Source organism: Cyrtonyx montezumae, unplaced genomic scaffold, assembly GCF_038088225.1.
Source record: "Cyrtonyx montezumae isolate F1298 unplaced genomic scaffold, pur_monq_1.0 scaffold_19, whole genome shotgun sequence".
Taxonomy (NCBI): Eukaryota; Metazoa; Chordata; class Aves; order Galliformes; family Odontophoridae; genus Cyrtonyx; species Cyrtonyx montezumae.
The window spans coordinates 3,927,890-3,948,185 of record NW_027071925.1 but is presented as its reverse complement, the minus strand read 5'-3'; the positions used below and the strand labels follow the sequence as shown (position 1 = coordinate 3,948,185).

Here is a 20,296-nt window from a genome sequence, read left to right as displayed (position 1 = left end):
CAATTGAGCGGTGGCAAATCTGGGATCAGTGTCTCCGTTTTTTTATGAGTCATAACTAAAAATGATCACCTTATGTTTTTCTATCTTTCCTGCTTCCCTGCTGAACCATTTCTTATAGTTTGAAGTACACCTGTACTAACAACCTGCAGATGCAACTGCCTGTATGAGAAATTGAAGGTTGGATTTGTACCCTTTGGCAACAGTTAGTGCCAACGGTTATGTCCAATGTGAGCTTTGTACTGGATTTATGGATCTTGTTTCAGGAAGGATTTAGTGAGTATTGTTGTAAGTCAGTTCATTCTTTCCATTAAATAAAGTTGTTCTGGGCAAGGCTTTCCAATCTCGAATTCATCAGTCACAGATTCATATTGTTTTTGTTTCCTTCCGTTGATCTCCGTTCTATTCTGCAAGGACTGTGTTTGGTTGTTTTTCTTCATGAAACCTGAGTAGAGGCTTTTTTTTAATGTAACTGGATGAAAACACTATTATTGGAAAGACAGTCCATATCTCAGCACAGTGAGATGAAGCTGTAAGCCGAAACGTATTGCTCACCTTCTGTGCAAATGCACACCCACTTTCTGCATGCTGTTCTTCCTTAACTGATTATAAATCTTGAAAACCTAACTGTCAGACTGGGTTCCTATCAGCCAGGATCTTACAGGCAGCATTGTCTTGCCCAGGGCTTGAAGAAAGCATTTGTCTGGAGCAGAGATGGAAATTGAAAACCTTTTCCTGAACGCGTTCAGGAGTAGTGATACAATAACTGTTTCCTGCCATCAGTGAGGTGGTATCTGAGGTGTGTGGAATCACTCTTAGATGCACGAGAATTGTGAGTTATCTTGGTTGTCCAGTTAGATGTTACACTTTTTATTACTTTGCCCTTAGCAGTTTATGCTCTTCAAAGGCTGTCATTTGTTAGTGTCTGGATCAGGGAATGAAATCAGTCTCCTGCTTGTCATGCTGTTCTGAAGTCTTCTCCCAACTTGCATCTGAACTGCTGTGGCTTCCCTTGACTCACTCCAGTCAGTCCATTGGAGCAGTACCATCTGCCTTCAGGCCCTTTAACAGTTGATCTTGTGAAACCCAGGTTGCAAAATGAAGTCAACTGGAAGTCAACTGAGTATGTGGAGAGCAAAATGCAATACTGCTTTTTTTTTTAATCTTAATCTGGCCATTGTCAGAGACCACCATGTAATACTAGATGAGATAAAGGGGCTAGAGAAAAGGAGTTAGCAAGGAATACCTCTTTCTTGCGTGGATTTTATATTTCAGTGATGTTAGAGATAATTTTCAGTATAATTGATGTGTCCAGACTGACTTTGTCCAAGTTGTGAGAACCTGACTGCTGAAGACAACTCAGAGGTGCTCCTGTTCAGCCTTCAGAGTTTGAGTTTGTGAAAACTGTGCAGTATTGGAAGGGGCCACCAGTGATAACCTTGTTATTTTTTCAGTGATCAGGATACAAATGGAATAGAATCCCTTAAGTAATATCTGGAGCTATGGGGTACTTGGGAGCCCTAATAGCTTTTATATGCTGACACTGATGGAGAAATTTGATGTATGCTTGGAACCACTCAGCTATTCTCACATGTGATACGGGTATATAGGTCTGGGTGTAGAAGTAGAAGTATCTGTGAAAAGATAACCTTGCCTTGAATGGTTTTAGATAATTTCCCCAAGTCCACTTATGTTCCAAGTTTTCCACTGTTTAAAAGCCTTGGTGTTTCTTTAGAGATCCCTTATCTATGTGTAGTATGCATCTTCCTCCTCACAATGAAAACATAGTAATAATGCAGTATTAATTGTACCTTATTATTCCTGTTTATTGATTATATATGTATTTATATTATCTCATTCAACCTCAATATTGGATTTGATGGGCAGAAAATGTTTGGTTTTTTAAAATGCTGTCTTTTTCTTCTGATCAATTCATTGTATTTAGTGTTTGTCCCAGGCTTAAATTAGCCAAGGAGAGTGTAAGGAGTCTTTTCGGGGGTGTTACTCAACCAAAGCTTTGACGTCTGCCAAGCTGTATGTCTTCAGTCAGGTTGTTGGTACTTGCCTTGCCATGGTGTTGGACAGCAAACAGAGTGAATATGAACAGATGCTGTAGGATGAGTTGGTCATCCCTTTGTTTTTTGGAATGCTTTTGGGAGGTTTGAAGGCAGTCCATCCGACTTAATGAAAAGCTGTGTTGATGTCTTCAGCTTGCTAATGATGGAGCAGTGGGTGTAACTTGTCAGTAAGCAAAATTCATATCCTCTGGGCAGTGAGGTGTGGTTATGCTAGCAAACTTGTTCTCTTTTGTTTGAGGTAGCTCTAGGGCTTCTAATGTCTTAGCTTTGACCTGAGGATGTACAGACTGGGCTTGCTTGAGTGGCCGTGGTGGAATGAGGGTCGGTGATGTGGCCAAATAAATACACAGCAGGAACTTAAAAGGGTTGGCTTTAGCTGTCCTGCTATGAACTGAATGGGTTCGTGCTGTAGCTCTAAGACTAAAATATATGTTAAAGAAAAACTTACGTTTAGTTACAGGGATCTTACTGATTGTAGAAATTCATAAAATGTGCTATTTAACACATCTCCCTTAAGAGATTTGTGTAATGTGAGGTACGTACCTGGGGAGGTTTTGACCATCAAATTATTCCTCAGAACATTATTGTGTTTCCTGTGTACTTATGTGCTGTTCCTGAGATTTGAAAATGGGCTTCTAGAAACTTCAGAAATGCAGCGTGTACCCTTGTAACCTTGTTAACAGGCTACATGAGAGGGCAGCCTTGTTGGAGGCACTTTATGCATATCTAAAGCTCCTGAATTTGGCTGTGCCATTGGGTTGCTTAAGCAGATGGTTGGCACAAGCAGTTGCCTTAGGGATTTTCCTCCTTGATGCACAGGAGTGGGGTGTGCAGGAGAGCAGTGGGAGGGTTAGTAGAACAATAAGCACAGTGCTGGGTGAAGGTCAGGGAGCAGGGGGTGCTCAGGGAAGCAGTCTTTTCTTCCTCTTCCCTCTCAGTCCGTTTAAAACAAAAATTTGAAAAGTTTGGCAAGGTGTAATTCAGTTAAGGCTGGAACAATGGCAGCCTTCCTTTCATCCCACCAAATATTTGTTTGCTGTTTCAAAACCAAGGTAAGAAATATTTAAGTACATAGACAGCAAGTTCTCCCCCTCAGGGAGACAGGGCAGCCTTCTGACTTCGTTTGGTGCATAATGGGTGATTGCATTACGCCTGGACACAGAGCTACAGATGTAAGGGAAGCTCATGAGCCTTTCCAGCCTGTGTACAACACTTCCACACCAATCTGAATTTGTCCTCATAATCTGATAGTTGCTATAGAATCATCTTTGTTTCCCTGGTGGTAAAGTGAGGCTCACCCCTATAATGCTGAGTCTGTGGAAGTCGCAGCTGAATTCTTATCCAGTGCTCCCAGCAGAGAGCTCCTTCTGGTGGCACATCCTGCTTTGAAATGCTGTGTTTCTTCTTTATTTTTCCCCTCTTGTTCTGAAGAGTTTGGGAGGAAAAGTGTTGATGCGTTACATTGAGAGCGTTGGCTTAGAGTAGTTGGAAGCTGTGCTGGGATCCTGGTGCCTTGCCAGCTGGCCAGAGAGGAGATGCATGTTCCTTCACATCCTTCTCTTTTTTTTCTAAACTAACTTCAGCCTTTTATTGTTGTGATCCAAATGTACTTAGGGAGAAACAGTGCTTTTTTTTCATGAATGACTATAAAAAATGCCAAGCAGCAGCAGATGACACACAAAGGATTTGTTTTTGTGCTCCATGAGGGCTTTGGTTTCTCTAGAAATTGGTGAATTTTCACAGTGAGTTTGACTCAGCCTGTTCCCAGATGCTGACCTCGCTCCTTTCTCCTCACCTTGTCCATCTCTCACCTGACTGGAAACGGAGTGAAGGAGGGGATTTAGAGCCTGGTTACCAAGCAGCAAGGAGACATCATTTTGTCTGTGTCAGGTTGAATGAATAGCTTCTGTGTTTGGAGGCACTGAGGAATTTTGGGCACACAGTCCAGTGAGTCACAAAAAGTCTTCGGGAGGGAGGCAGGGGGAGAGGACAGTGTTAGGATACAGCTGATACTGTTTCAGAAACTTAGTGCTGAACTGTATTGCCTTTGACTCCCTTGGGACTTAACAGAAGTACCAAAATATTTGAATGCTAGTCTCAGTATGGTGAAAGTGTATTTAAAAATGTCTCCTCCTGCATAGCACTCCTGCTTAGCAGACTGTAGTACAAACATATGCTGTGCTCCTGCAATTGAAGCTGCTTTAATTTATATCAGTATAACTAAGGAAGGGCTGATTGGCTGTGTTGAAGATCTCAGAACAGAGTATGCAAGTCAACAGTTTGCCCTGGAGTTCCTGGATGAACAGATCAGCTGCATCACTCCTGGAAAGCAGCAGCCAAGACAGATTTGCCAGCAGAGCGTTCTTCCTAAACATGAATGTTCTGAAGCATTGACTCTTGGCCAGTGCCAAGTGCCAGTCACCAAAAATGAGGAGTTTATGTCCTGATCTGTTTTGAGGAAAGCCTTCAGTTACGGTAGTTTTTGCAGCATTTGAAAGGCATTGAGTGTTTGCAACTTAGAGGAACAAAGTCCCAATTCTTCCATTAAATTTAGACTCTTAGCTTTGAAAGGAAATGGCACATCCTGTTGGGCTTTGACTTTCCATGCTACAAACGTTGCTCTATTATCTAATAAAATGCATTTCATTCTTAACTGATATTCTTTTGTCTCAAAAGTAAGATGCAAGTTTCTAAACAAATGGACAGCGTAGTATGTTAGATTGGAAGGATACTTTAATGGAAATCTGTTTCTGTCTCCTTTCTCCCAGGAATTCTCAGAACTGGAGAAGAGAGATCCTCAGGAGCTAGTTGGTAAGTTTGATCAGAAGCATTTAATTTTTTTTTCCAACTTAGACTTCCTAAATTCTCCCTTTTCTAAATACAAAGGAAAAAGAAAACCCAACTAAGAAAAAAGCATCTTCACTCCATTCTGGTGATGCTGTAGTTTGAGTTGCTGCCTCCACTGTTCTACTTCAGTGAAATTTTCCCAATATGATCTTCTTCTGGGAAAAGTACCATGCCTGAAAATATATTACACATCTCAGAGAGATGTAAAGGTTAGTGTTGGTGTTTTTCTAGATGAGTCCCCCCAAAATAAAGCTGTAGCTTTTTCTAGATACCTTTGTGAGAGTTGGTTGTTTTCAAAGACTTCAGTGTAGCAGTGTATGGGTGTTGTGGCATACTGTGTGCTTTGTAATGGTGGTTGGAAATTGTGGCATCTCATTCATTGCAGTATTATTAGATTTGGAAAATTTTCTTGGAAAAATCCAGTGCAGTCAGCTTGAAATAGTAACTTCTGCTTGATCTATGGGGCTATAAAGTGCTGTTGTATTTTGTGTTGAAGCTCTCACTGTCTCACACTAACCCTTTCTTCTTGAGGTTACTTGTACAGTTGCATGGTAGCATATGATAGTACGGTAAAAAAATCAGGAGCTCTCAAACTGACTTCATTGTCCATCAAGCCAGCTTTTCCAGGCTTGGTTGTGATATTTCAGCCACACTGTGGTAAATATAAAATAAAATATTGGGCAATAAATACTAAGATCTCAAGTTGTGATCCCTAAAGCAGTTGTCACTCTGAATTTTTGCACTCAAGTCCCTTTCAGTTGGCCTGCCCAGACTTTGCACTGACCCAGCACCTGTAATATCATTCTTTAGAGGGCAAGGCTCCTTTAACCAGTCTTATCACAGAATGCCATAGAGATCTTCTTCCAGGCTGCTAATCCGCCCCAAAATTAACATTAGAAACACAGATGAGACAACAGCATGTGGGGTAAAAAGTAAAGAGGAATATCAGAAGACCATCTGCCCTTTATTCTCTGCCTTACATGTGAGAGAAACTCTGTGCTTGTAATAGTAAGACCTTTCTTCATTCAAGTGTAAGACTTGGATTACGGATCCTTCAGTCTACTTTTTCCTCAGTGAGTCTCCATTCAGGAAATGAGACTGAATCTCACGTACCTCATGATAACCAAGGCTTGCATGCAGGTTTGAAAGCTGCAGGGAGGGCACTCATTACAATGTCACATACTAATGGGGGACAGTATTGGTAAGTCACACGTCTGGGTTAAAGTTGTAATACATCTTTCGTATCCTCTTCCAATTGTGGCATGCACAGAGCAGCGTTTAGGGTAGCTTCATGTAGGAACAGCCTTGAGTAGGTTAGCATATTGCTGTACTGCATTCTGTAGGTCCTTTGCATTAGGCCCTATCTTATCTAGTTGAAAAGGAACTGTTGGCACTAAGCCTTTTGGTTAGTGTAATATAAAAACCACTCCCTCCCAGGGAGCCTGAGCTTTTAGAATTATTATTCTTGAACAGGAGAAGGTGCAAGATTTTCTAACACAAAGTAAATAACTTCTTCAATCTGTATATCTAAAATTGTTTAATATCAGTATGTGGCAACCTGAGTCTCCCTTAGAAGTTTTTCAGAGTAGCTTTTTCAATTAAAAGCTTGTGGTTTGCCCTTCTCAGATGACCTGACGTTGCTGTTCAGCGTCACCATCATTAAAGTCTATGGTTATGCAGCTGCTTAGGTACAGCATTAATACAGGCTCCTGCCACAAGTAGTGTTCTGTTTTACATCCACTGGACACCGTGGTGAAGTTCATGTGCTCATTTGGGAGGTAAATCCAACTGATCTACCTTCCTTGTTCTTTTTTTCCTGAGAGCTTCCCAGTTGGCCCTATTCTCTCATAGGCTTAGCATGTGCTACATGAGCAATGGCATAAAAAGCCAGCTAGGATGTGCACTTGGGAAACTGCATGGTTGTCTTGTTTCATGCAGGATTAACAATTGTGTAGCCAAAGCCTTAAAGACAGGGAGGGGAAGTTTGCAGCAGTAGCTCATAAGTTCATAAGTTCATAAGGTTGGAAAGGACCTATAAGATCATCTAGTCCAACCATCCTCCTATCACTATCTCTACCCAACTACTAAATTAAGTCCTTTAGCACCTCATCTAGACGCTTCTTGAACAGCGCTAGGGATGGTGCCTCAACCACCTCTCTAGGCAGGCCATTCCAGTGCCTGACCACTCTTTCAGAAAAGAAATGCTTCCTGAGGTCTAATCTAAATCTTCCCTGGCGCAACTTGTGGCCATTCCCTCTCGTCCTGTCATTACTTATCAGGGAGAAGAGGCCTACCCCCTCCTCACCACAACCCCCCTTCAGGAAGTGGTAGAGTGCAATAAGGTCTCCTCTGAGCCTCCTCTTCTCCAGACTAAACAATCCCAGCTCCCTCAGCCGCTCCTCATAAGACTTGTGCTCCAGGCCCCTCACCAGTTTTGTTGCCCTTCTCTGAACACGCTCCAGGGCCTCAATGTCCTTCTTGTAGTGAGGGGCCCAAAACTGAACACAGTACTCGAGGTGCGGCCGTACCAGAGCTGAGTACAGGGGGATGATCACCTCCCTGCTCCTGCTGGCTACACTATTTCTAATACAGGCCAGGATGCTGTTGGCCTTCTTAGCCACCTGGGCACACTGCCGGCTCATGTTGAGCCGAGCATCAACCAACACCCCCAGGTCCTTTTCCTCACTACATTCTTCAAGCCATTCTGCCCCAAGCCTATAGCATTGCATGGGGTTATTGTGGCCAAAGTGCAGGACCCGGCACTTGGTCTTATTGAACCTCATCCCATTTTGCTCAGCCCAGCTGTTCAGCCTATCCAAATCCCTCTGAAGGGCCTCCCTACCCTCAGGCAGTTTGACACATCCTCCCAGCTTTGTGTCATCTGCAAACTTACTGAGGGTACACTCAATTCCCTCATCTAGGTCATCAATAAAGATATTAAACAAGATGGGCCCCAAAACTGACCCTTGGGGGACACCACAATGTTTTTTGATAAATTTCTGTACCAGTGCTGTCTTTTTTTGTAGTTTGTAGCACTCAGAAGAGTACGTGATGCTAATAGCATGTCTGCATTTGCTGTTTTCTGCAGCCATGCAGAACAGTACTTCTGTGCTGTTTTTTTTTTCCTTGTTGAATTTCTTTGCAGCGTAGTTGTTTACTTTTTGGACTATAAGGATCTCTCAACTCTTAGAATATCTGAGCACAAAGTCAGTGTTCAGAGCAGCAGAAAATATGGCTGAGTTGCAGGTCTTTTTCTGCGTTTCTCAGCCCACAGAGCAGAAAGGGAACTAGTGTCCTCCCATGGATGGGTGATTCACTGGTATGTTGTTGCCTCCACTTCTTCCCTGTGATTTGGCTGTTCTGGTGCCAGGAAATTAGAAACCCACACACCCTGGTTTATGCCAAGCCGACTTCATTAGAGTGCCAAAGAATGCAGTTTTAGAGACCAGGCACCAGTGGTTTGTGTTTTCTCTAAGGGAAAGTCATGCCCCTCTGATTGCCCTCTCCACATCTTTGCTTGTTTTTGTGTTTTTTGTTTTTGTCTTTGCATAGTGTGACCTTTCTAGACGACAGTCTGGCACCTGATACTGCCTGTAATCCCTTGTGTGCTGCTTCTTAGGCAACCACAAGCGAACCTTGAAGGGGACAAGAGATTTCAGCTCTACCTGGGGGGCAGTGCTATTCAGAAAGCTGAAGCAAGATGTTTTACCAAACCTCACATGACCGACGTCCCAGGGTGCCCAGGTCCAGCCAGCTGCTCTTATGCTCTCTATTCATTTTGTTTTCTCTGCTCTTTATGACTTCAATTGTAGGAATTAAAGTTTGTTCTCTTGTCCCTATCTACAGCATAGCCTTTGGGTTTTGAGTGGTCATTTTGGAATTGACTGAGCACATAATATGGCTCTGTGGCACTTTCTGCCCTGCTATGCAATATTTCTTTGCACTTTTGTATATAGTGGCCAAGTAACCCACCTATCTGAAGCTGACAATTAAATGGAAGCGCTAAGTTCATCTGCCTCCTCAGGATCTGGCAAGCAGATATCCTCCATTGTCTTCTAAGATGCTGAGTCTTTGCTAGGTATGCACTGATATGCTATGGCCCTGTAGCCCAGGAGCAGCTGAACATCTCTCATCACTGCACTGTGACAATGCAAAAAGCTACAAGCACCTATTGTTTCTGCTGATAATTTCCTTTTTTAACTTGCAGATCAGCTCATGGAAGGATGTGTAAACTGAGCATGAGTAGTAGCAGTGTCCTTCTTCACAAATAGGATGCTTTGAGTTTCTGGTATGGTACTGCCTTGACTCCTTATGTTCTTGAGCCCCCAGCTGAGTCATGGGACCTGTGTTTTGCAACCTTAGTTCTTGCTAATGCTTTTTACCTGTGATTAGGAGAAGATATTTACTTACCATGAACCAGAACTTGGGTGTGCCTGTAGAGATTAATCATGCCAACGGCCAACTTCCTGAGGTCCCCACGTGGAGATCCTCTAGGCAGTGAGCCAGCAGTTGCACCAATTGGAATCTGCAGCCAGTGTCACCACCACTGAGTCATGTAAAAGTAAAGCTTAGATGTGGGCTGAAATAACAGGATGCACAAAGCATTTGGATGCATCCTGTGAGGACACACCTTAGCATTAGCTGTCCATCTGCACTGTATAGCCAGTGGAAAGCAGTGCTTGGGACTTGGAAAACACAAGATCTCTTGCACAGGAGCTTGTGGATGTATGCACAAGTTTCAGGATCCTCTTGAACAACAATCCATGCTGCTTTTTTCTCTGCAGAAGTGGTTTAGTAGGAAGTGGCCTTGGAGTTGGCCTTGCTGATAACTGTTTGGAGAAGTTGGAAGACTGCTCAAGGGCATGAATTATTTGCTCTTCCTTACTGTATATAAGCCTGAAGGGGTAAAATTCATCTTCTGCTTCCTTATGATGTGGCTTCTCAAACTGGCTGTGATGTGATGAAATAATTGAGTAATGCTGAATGTTCTTGTGTCTGTGCTGGGTTTGCCAGGTGGAGCACGGTGCACATACGGTGGGAAAGCTGTAGCCAAAGGTGTCTTACTTCCACTTCCTTATAAACTGTTGAGATACTTTCCCCTATCAGTATAGTGCTGATAAATGATTGCTTTCACATGGCTCAAACAAAAGGCCAAATGAACACTGAAACCTGGAAAGCCATGGGCAAAAATATATTGTCTCATTGGAAGCTCTTGTTCTTCCTCCAGTGTTATTTCTGCTTCAGCAATCAATTCAAAACTCCCATGAATGTACTGCCTTGCAGAGTTCTGGCCTGTAGTTCCTGAGTTTGAGCTCACAATTCCCCTACCCATAGATGTGTTGCATCTCTGTGGCTTTTCTGGTCATCTGTGAAGATAAGGAGCCAATGGGATGTCCAGTCCAGAGCTAGGCTTGAATTTTAGGTTATTTCTTTGCCTTATGAAGTCTTGTTTGTGTCCTTTTTATCTTTTTTTAACGTTCCTGCTGGTGTTGTGAATCTCTTAAGCCATTAATCAGCTTTCTCCTTTTCTGGAAAGCCTGGTGTGCTTTCTATTATGAACACCTCTGTCTATTTGCTACTGTCTCTCAGGGTTCCTGAAATTCTAATTAAATTAGAGGCTATTCCGTCTAACCAGCAACTGTAACTTACAACAGATGTCTGCCTTGTTGTCGCAGAATTTCCCTGCCTTTCTGTAGGGTCTCTGGCAAGCTTCCTTCCTCCATAGAGGCACCCTCTTAGTAAATGCCAAAGGACAGCTTTTGTTCATTGCTAGCAACCGCTGAAGAATTTAACCCTCAACAACATCTTGATCAAACAGAATGAATGGTCGCCTGCTGGCTTTGCATCCCCAAAGGTTATCATCCTTGGCATCCTTTATAGTCTCTAACATTTTTGAATAATAGCTAGAAACTGTAGTAGCACTGGACACGTGTGATATTGATTATCTGCAGCTTCAGCTATCTGATGGTCTGTGCTGGAAGGCAGAAGTGCGTGCTGTGTTCACATGCCAGTGTTTGCCCTTTGGGGATGTCTGGGCGTTAGTCAAAGAGCTGGACTCGAGTGTGCTGCATTTTCAGTTCAAGCAGCTTTTATTCCAAAATATCTAATTGGAGAGTCACAAATGTGAAAGATTCATTCAATACAGCTGATGTGCTGGTGTCAGGTCTTTTGTTTAATACTACATTCTGTGACTCCCTGTACTAATTGTGGTTGAAAACAATCCCAGTGGCTTAAATATGTCACAGTCCTCTGCTTTAAGACTTCAGCTAAAAAGCTGCCTGGGTTTCCTGTAACTGAGTGGGAGGGCAGCCAGTAATAGAGGGAACGTGACAGTTTCTCTTGCTGATATTTTTGTATGCTCATCATTATGAAGCAATCAGGTGCTGGAATGGTAGATCCTAACACAAACAGCTGTAGAAAGCTGGTACTGTCTGCTGGTCTGTCCTTGGTCCTGCAGGACTAGTTGTTCTTTCTAGTAATAGTCTGACTCCATAAGTGAAGATCAAAGTGCCCCTTAAGGAAATATTAAGAATGAAATGCAGTTTGTTGTGGTTAACTCCTGATGGCCTTGGTGAGGGTTGTTTGCTTCTTGAACCACTTTGGTTCATGTAGGTGGGTCATAAAAGGAATAGGATCCAAATGGATGGCATCTCAAAAAATGGCAGGCTGCTTTAGGTTCACTCTGTGGTACCCCACACACACAGGATGCTCACAGAGAATCAGACTACCATAAGACTGAGCTGTTCAGAGCAAGACTTTGAAGTGCATATGGAAGACCTGGAGTAGTGGAGAGCTTGATATGTTGTGCACACCACAGGGTGAGAGATGAATATTCCAGGAATATACATACATTCCTATGCAGATCCTTTGCCTGTGAGGATCTTTTCAACAATCCCAACTGGAGGGGGGGAGTATTCTTGCTTTTCCCAGCTCTGCTCTGAGATAAAAATGACACCTTAGAATAAAACTCCCAAGTCTGACTGTGACAAAGCCACAGTATAAGGTAGACACAGATAAAGCAAGCATCCTGTTACTCTGACAGTGATTTAGCCTTAGTTTAGTTGCTTCCTGCTCAGTGCTTTGAAAATGCCACAACTACTAGTTAACATAATTCCAGTTGCCTTTAGCCATTCTATTTCCCTGACGATAGGGCATAGAACATTTTGGTGATCTCCATGGCTTAGAGTCCCTTCTGTAGTACCAGAACTCATGCCCAGCTTGCTCTCTACAGCTTCTTTTTCAGAGAGAGTCCGAAACATGTCTCCAGATGAGATCAAAATCCCTCCTGAACCTCCTGGCAGATGTTCTAACCACTTGCAGGTTGGTATACATTCTCAAAAGCCTTGTCTTTCAGTAGGGAGGGGAATATTTGGGAACTTTGCTCAATCTTTTTCCACAAGTCAAAAATCCAGCATTATTGCTGAGTTTATAACACAGTGAATTTATGTACTGTTGTTTGGTTTTTTTTTTGTTTGTTTATTTTAGTTTTACAGGAGTTCTAGCTTAGGAATCTCACATTAGCTTAAAGCTGTTTTCCACAGTCTGTGTTATATTGAAGGTCACTTATACTTCAAGCTGGCTCTTGATCTCATCAGTGATACAGAAATAAAGTTTACTGTGAAGGCTGCTGTCCTCTGACTTCAGCAAACTCAGCTCTTAAGGAGAGAATAAATCATTGTTATTCTGCATGGATCTGAGAATCCCCTAACTGGAATTGTTGAGTCAGCATTGACTAGATTCCTTCTCCACCTACATGTCATGTCAGTGGACGAAAAGCATTCAGAGGAAATGCTGGTAACCTAGAGGCAGCAAAAGAAAACGAATGCATATTTTCACCTAAATGATTGCAGTAACCAACTAAGTTGGTGTAAAACTCTGTCATGGTTTCCTTCTGTGAGAATCTGAACTCTTACTTGTGATGTAAGGCTAATCCTCAATTGGAGGTTAATTAATAAGAAGTGGTGCTAGGGACTTGATTCATACCAGTCTGAGACTTGCAGTGTTAGTGAGTCTCTGAGTTTGGGGCAGAAATGGTAACATCCATTTGAAGTGTTCCCTGTATCCAGCGTGCAGTGTGCACAATGGTGTTGGTCTGAGCACTTGCTGCTGACAGTCTTTGGTCTGCTGTGGGTCTGAGCAAAATTCTGTAGTCCTTATATAACAAAATCCCTTTCTAGGAAAGGGTAGGAGTACCTGCTGTGTTTTCCTATTCCCAGCAGAGGACATATGAAAGCACTGACTGCTGTTTTCCGCCATTCATTTAAGGTTTAACTGCTGTTATTTGCCTAGTAAGAATACAAATACAGAAACACTTCTGAAATGCTCTATAAAGTAAGTTGCTAATGTGGAATGGTGATTCAGAATGACTCACCAATCCAGATCACACTTTCTTCTCCACTTAGTATACCTGGGCACACCCATTTGTCCTTGCATGCTGTAGGAGTATTCTATTGTTCTGACATCAATGAGTTAGTGTGCTAGATCTGAGGAATGAACAGAGCTTGAGAGCACAGACTAAAGCAGATTTTCTTCCCCTTTGACAGCAGTTTGTAGTGTTAAATCAAAGGAGTGAACTTGTCCTCTGTTAGAGGGTCAAACCACATCTTAGAGCACTTTAAGCAAGGGAATGGGATTGTTCTTCAGATTCTGAATGTTACAGGCTTTTACTGTTAACATGTTTTTTTTCTTCTGTTAGCTTTTCTTCTAATAAACTGTATGTTGAACTTGGTCAAAGGGAATCTTCCTTGTTATGGAGGTGACCTAGTAGTTTCTTATTTGTGGACATTATGAATGGGAACTGTGTTGCTACATCCAAGGGAAGGGTACAAAAAGGGACACCTATTCAGTCACTTCATCTCTCCAAGTTAGTCTCCTTTTTGCAGCTGATCCTTCAAACTTATGGCATGTGCATTACATGTGAAGACTGTGACTTCTTCATGCTGATTTTGTAAGGACCTGTTGAAAATTTATCTTGTGAAGTTCTTTTTTTTTTAATGTTGGTTGAAGTACTAGTTTTATAACAGTTATTTTATTCTGCAGTTAGTATACTCTTAGACAACAGTCATTTTTGTGTTTGAGTCGACTCCCTGTACAGAAGAAGACATTAAGCTGCTTATCTAGAAGCAACAAGGGAGAACTGACTCACCTTTCCCATCTTGAAAGACTGAAGTCCTGGCTTATGACTTCAGTAAAATATTCTCAGGAGAGATTTAAAGTGCATTCCTAAGAGTGTTTGGCTGCCAGCATTCACCACCAACAGTGTCTGCTGATCATGTTGTGTCTGTAGGCACAGCAGAACTCAATTCTGCTCCTCTGTGCCTCAGTCATAAGCATGGGCCTTGACTTTTGCACAGTGTAGCTCAACAGCTGATCTTCAGGTGCCCATCAGAGTCAGAAGAGAAGTGGAATGGCCTCTTAATGTTGTGGAAGAGCCTTTGTAGAATTCACCTATCCCTCCTGGAGCTATTTTCTGCTGTCTGCTGAAGGGAAAGAGTGTGCACTAGTGCCTTGAATGCAGATCTTTAATTAATGAAGCCTTCAGAAAGTATAAAGAACAATTGCCTTGCCCACATGGACAGTTCATGGAGAAGATGCTGTCAGATCTTAAAGCAGGAAGTTTCTGCACTAATCAGACTGCCAGGCCCTAGGGTAGAGGTGAAATCCTTTCTGTGTGAGAGGAGGTCACTGGTTCAGTTGTCTTGTTTCCACATGTATGCTTTGATAGTCAGCTGGAACACTCATCCTTTCTGTATTGGCTCACCCTGTAATCTTGTTCCCTCAGGATAAGATTCAAAAGCTGTATGAGAGGAAAATAAAAGAGGGCATGGATATGAACTACATCATTCAAAGGAAAAAGGAATTCCGCAACCCCAGGTGAGCCACCATATTTTTCTATGAGGCCAAAGTACCACAAACATATCAAAATCAAGGATTATTCTTTGCTGGAGCTGTAGCTGGAACAGGATCCTGAGCAAGAAGTGATTTTGCTTACAAAATTGAGAGACGTTATTTGACTGTAACTGAAAGAGTAAAACTCTCCTTTGGTGCAACAAGTCAGTTATTGTTTCACTTAGGTTTTCAAATGTTGTATGGGCTCTGGATGACATACTCTGGAAAGTGCCAGCTGTGGGAGCTGGGAGATTGACCTGAGGGAATTGGGAAATAATGTGGTTAACAGCATGCTGCATCCACCACAGCAAGCATAACTGCACAGACTCTAGTTTTAATGTGGAGAGGTGACAACTTCTTACTGAAAAGCTGAAACCGTTCAGTTTAGAGGAGAATGAATGAGCTGAAAGTAAACTGTCCTTTTTTGTTTCTTTGTTTCAGCATCTACGAAAAGCTCATCCAGTTCTGTTCCATTGATGAACTTGGTACAAATTATCCAAAGGTGAGGTACACTTATTTTACCTGTCAAGGTAGTGGGTGAAAGCTGATGTAGGACTGTGAGCTCTTACACTTGGCTTTCCTTAGCCTGCTTGTTTAGAGGTCCTGCAAGGAAACTTTTGTCTGATCCTCTGTATTGAAGTGAACATTTTCACGTGGTATTGAGCCTCAGTGTTTCCAACTTTGCTATAATTACTCTGAATTAAAAACTGCTGAAGTGTGTACTCCTGGGGGGAATGGAAGCTGAACAGCAGAAGAATGCATATCTTATCCCAACATCCTTTTGATTTCAAAGCTGTTTATTCATTCACAACATAACATGGTTCTATTAAAGCCTGATATAAACTTTGTGTCACTGGAATGTGAGAAATCATCAGTAATCAACATTGTCAGTGAAAAGCAAAACATACATTTTTGAGCAGGGTTTTTTTGTATATGTGGAAGTAGCCCTAATGTGACTTATATTTTCATCTTCAGGACATGTTTGATCCTCATGGCTGGTCAGAGGATTCATATTATGAGGCACTAGGTAATTCCAGGAAATCTCTCTTTTTCCTGTCCTAACTTAGCTCTTTGTGTTTTGTAGTTAATGAATTGCATTGCAGCCTTCATCTTTATAAATGAAAAGCATCACATGCTGCTTTTTAACTCTATCATTCTGGTTGGATGTGCATGAATGTTGTTGCTGCTTCATCAGTCTGGGCAGCATTTAATTTAGTTCTGTAGTGTTTTCATCTGAAATCATTAATTTTGTGCAGTAGGAATTTTTATGGTAGTTTTTATCATTTGAAATTTTTGATTGCTTATGAAGGAAAGTGTGTGAGACAGTGAAAGCTCTTTACTGTTTCTGGTGCTTCTTGTAACTTGTGTTCTCTCTCAGCAAAAGCTCAGAAGATTGAAATGGACAAACTGGAGAAGGCCAAGAAGGAGCGCACAAAGGTAGCTACTCAAAACCAAGGGAGGCTGAGATGCAGGGATTTTGCTTGTTTCCCTGCCTAATTTCATTTTGTTTCTTTGCTGGTTTTTGTGAACTACACTCCATGCTTTGTTTTGCCTGACTCTGTCTTTTCTTGCACAGTGTTTTTTTTCCAAGCTGTGCAGATGAAGTTGTTTGCCTTTCCATCTCTATAGGCAGTTTATTCCACTGGCTTTGTTCCTGTTTTGTCAGTATTTTTAAACCAGAGCTCAAAACATGGTATACAGTAAACTAGATACAAACAAGATGGGCCATAAATAACAACTTTTTTCTTAATCTGTGACACTGCCTGGTGGCATAGTCTAGTTCAGTTTGATTTCTTCATCGTGTTTCATTGTGAGACAACATTGGCATTCTGTTCTCTTTGATATTGCTGTCTGGCTTCTGATATCCAGAAATTTTGGGCATATGTTGGCTTTAAATGGGAGTGTCTGAGCTTGTCACAAAACATACATTCTCTTGTACCCCCTGAAAAGAAAACAGGAGCTTTGCAAGATCTCATTCCTGTCCTGCAGTGTTGTTGGCTTTTAGCTAGCAGCTGACATGAGGAAACTGAAATCTGTCTGAAACTTAGAGCCTGCTTTCTAATACTGCAGAAAGCTCCTTCAGTACTCAGTACCTGGAGGTGTGTTTTTTCTCACAGTGCGTGCTGTATCTTGCTACGTTTGGTTTTTTGGCACAGTAACCCAGGTATCTGATTATGTCCTCACCCATTTCTGCAGTTTTGAAAATACAGGATTGCATGCTGTTGTAGCTCTTGTTGCTAGGTTTCCTGCTATGATGCAGTTGCAGTAAATCATGCAGGTAGGGACTTGTCCTGCAAGTTTTTTTTAAAGGAAAAAGCATAAGGGTTCCTAACAATACAAGTAGACATTTTAATACCAGGAGCTGTTCTTTCTGGAGCTGTATCAAACTCCTACACTTATAGCAGTTGACAAACAGATTATCATACCAGACCTAAGAGCTGAGACACAGGGAGCCCTGATGCTTATGGCTTCAGGATGCTTTGATTTAAGGTCTGCATCTTTCTTCCTGCATGCCAGCCAGCTCTGAGACCTCTCATGTGATGCTAAGGCTGTTTTTGTTTTCTTTTTTTTTCTAAAAAAGAAAAACCTGTGCATAAATTTGTGTTTTTACCTTCTCCCCTTTCTCCTATTTGTCTCTCCCAGATTGAATTTGTGACTGGCACTAAGAAGGGCACAACAACAAGTGCTGCCTCTACGACAACCACGACAGCCAGTACTACAGTAGGAGGTAAAGACCAGTTGCATCCCTTCTTGTTAAGCTGCAGTAATGCTGAGATTCATGCTTCCTGGGAACCCTGAGAGCTCCTTACCGATTGTGTATATAAGTGTTTCTGCTAGTTGATATTGGACTAGCTTTCCTGTAGTCCCTGTATCCCATGGCTGTCCTTCTAGAGTGAAAGCCCAGGGACAGGTTAGTTAGTTGTGGTGGTTTATTGGGATGTCAGGAAATCCTGTGATGCCTGTAGTTGTAGTGTTCTTGGGACTGATGCATCTAGAGAACTGGAAGGCTGAAAAATTATTCTCTTGCCTAGGGCTTGCCTTTTAAACTGGAAGCCTTTAAGACCTTGAAGACTGAGCGTGTCTTGTGGCCATACTGGAACAACTGAAAAACGTGTGCTCAGTTCAAATGAAACATGCTTTAGGGCAAGGAGTCAACTGTCTCCCATTTGGCTGGAGTTCACGTGTAGACTTTGACTCTTGAGGTATAAGGTTGTCTTTCCTCCTCAGTGTTTATAAGCAGTGCATGCAGAAATTAATGTGAGGGAAAGCTGTCTAGTCAAGCAGAGTATATTAAGTGTTGATGAGACAGACTGTTAGGAAAGATTTAGTGCAACTTTTAACACAATGCTGATCCTTGTTTCCTTGATGGAACTTGCAGATGCACAGAAGAGGAAGAGCAAATGGGACTCAGCCATCCCTGTAACAACAATAGCTCAGCCCACCATCCTCACCACTACTGCAACACTGCCAGGTGTTGTCACAGTGACAACCAGTGCAAGTGGATCCAAAACTACAGTCATATCAGCTGTTGGCACCATTGTGAAAAAGGCAAAGCAGTGACCAGCGTGCTGGGCTTGGATTTTTGGACTGAATTGTCATCGAAACCATTGTTCTTGAAAGGGAGAGGTGGTTTTCACCTTTGGTAAAAGATGACAGGATTCTTTGAAACAGACCACAGCTCTCATTTGGAGGAATGGGGGCAGGAGCAGGCATGCCAGCTGTGTGCACACCAATGGACCTCTGCCGAAAATGCCTCTCTTCTTGCTTCAGGAAGAACCAGCCTCTGTGTTGTGCTGGAGGAAGATGAGATATAAATTTATTTGTTATATTACTGCGTTAAGTTTTTATCCTTCTTCCAAGTCTGGTTTATCTTCTGTTTTTAATTTAAAAACAAAACAAAAAAAACAAAACAAAAAAAAAACAGTGAGGGAATATCAGTATTATCATTGTTTATTCCAGATGATCCTCAGAGGCTGTTCCTTGTCACATGCACCTCCCTCAAACATGCCAGCTCAGTTTCAAGGGACGTAAGACAGAGACTGTTGGTCAGTGTCCATCTTCAAATGTGTAGCAGAGGCTTGAAGTGCCATCTGTGAATGTGGATGGATAGTTTTAATGCTGACATCTGTACCTGTGTGCATATCTGTGTGTATCATGGTGACTACGTGTTTAATAGCTGAAATATTGAGGTAACTGCACTGAAGTTGCCACGTTACCATCTTTCAAGGATAGAGATTTCTATGCAGAAGCTGTAGAGGTTTGATTTGTTAATTCATTTGCAAAGACCTGTACAGAAACCTTTCATTCTCATGGAATGAGATTGGAGTCAGAGGAGGGCATCTGATCCTGACTGTGATATTGTCTTTGTATTAGATAGCGACGTACCCCAAAGTGCACACATGGCAGTTACTGCTTGCTCCAATGTTGTGATAGAGTATTTCCAGTTAAAAAAAACAAAACAAAACTATTGTATAAATCTTCTTACTTGTGTTGCAAAAAATTATTATAAATATTGAAAGTCTTTAAAAAAAAAAAATGGTGTCCTTCACATGTCTGCATTTCTTGGTAAGGGGAAAAAATAAGCACCCAATTTTTGTAAATAGTTTGGAAACAGTTTGATCACAGAAGATGTCCTGAAATAGTTGGTGACTCAGCTGTTCTGAACTGTTGTCTTTTCAAACCTTTTCCAGCACCTTAAGCTTCTCCAGAAGTTACCCTCTGGCTTCTGGGGTTTCCCATAAAATCTTCATCAGTGGAGGTCAGTCACCCAGAAGGGAGCTCAGCAGCAGAGGCAGTTTGCTTACGTTTTTGAGGTAGGTGGGATAGGTAATTCACTTTGAAGTCCTGCTGAACAGCATGTGGGTGAAGGTACAACAGGTTTGTTTAAATACAAAAAAAAAAAAGAGAAGCACCAGCTGCTGCATTGTTTTGGTCTGTAGATTAATGACCAAGAGGGATGAGCACTGCAATTAGTTCAGTCCTGTGTACAGGGGGTGGGAGGTGTCTGGGCTGCTAGAACAACAAACATTCCTCTAATGAATGTCCTTAATATCTATGCTGTGGGCAAGTGAGTGAAATGAAATATGTGACTGGGCTGTGTGCCAGCACACTGCAGTGCTGCGTGGTACCCGGTGTGTCAGCCCGTCCCGTGCTCCCTGTCCAATAACTGGTGGTGAACACTAAGTTGGGAGAGTCTGAGACTGCATCCACTAAACCAACTTTACAGATATGAGCCGAAGCACTGTCAGCTTTAGTGGGAAAGAGTGTGACTTTGTAAGAACAGGCCGTCCTCTGCCTGATGTCCTGCAGGTCCTGGGGCTGCTGGATCAGAAATAGTCACAAAGAGAATCTTCTCCATAACTGCTTATAATACCGTGGTGGGAAATCTGTTCTTGTGGGTTTTTAATTTATTTTTGCTTATGTTCAGTTTCTCACTTTTGTTAATGACTTGAAAAGATTATGTTCCTTGCAGGTAAATAACTGAG

At 42.1% G+C, this 20,296-nt stretch overlaps 1 protein-coding gene across 2 annotated transcripts in view; it reads left to right on the top strand.

Moving 5' to 3' along the window:
* Positions 1-19,364, top strand: part of SAP30BP (SAP30 binding protein) — a 31,167-nt gene extending 11,803 nt beyond the window's left edge. Inside the window, exons 3-10 of one of the 2 annotated variants that reach the window (XM_065735249.1) lie at positions 4,844-4,886; positions 12,154-12,242; positions 14,704-14,795; positions 15,252-15,312; positions 15,786-15,837; positions 16,189-16,247; positions 17,454-17,538; positions 18,190-19,364. In XM_065735249.1, the coding sequence (XP_065591321.1) occupies positions 4,844-4,886; positions 12,154-12,242; positions 14,704-14,795; positions 15,252-15,312; positions 15,786-15,837; positions 16,189-16,247; positions 17,454-17,538; positions 18,190-18,371 (663 nt within the window). In that variant the 3' untranslated portion in view covers positions 18,372-19,364. The remainder of the gene's footprint in view (positions 1-4,843; positions 4,887-12,153; positions 12,243-14,703; positions 14,796-15,251; positions 15,313-15,785; positions 15,838-16,188; positions 16,248-17,453; positions 17,539-18,189) is intronic. The other variant, XM_065735250.1, reaches the window with a different exon arrangement.
* The last annotated feature ends 932 nt before the right edge of the window (positions 19,365-20,296 follow it).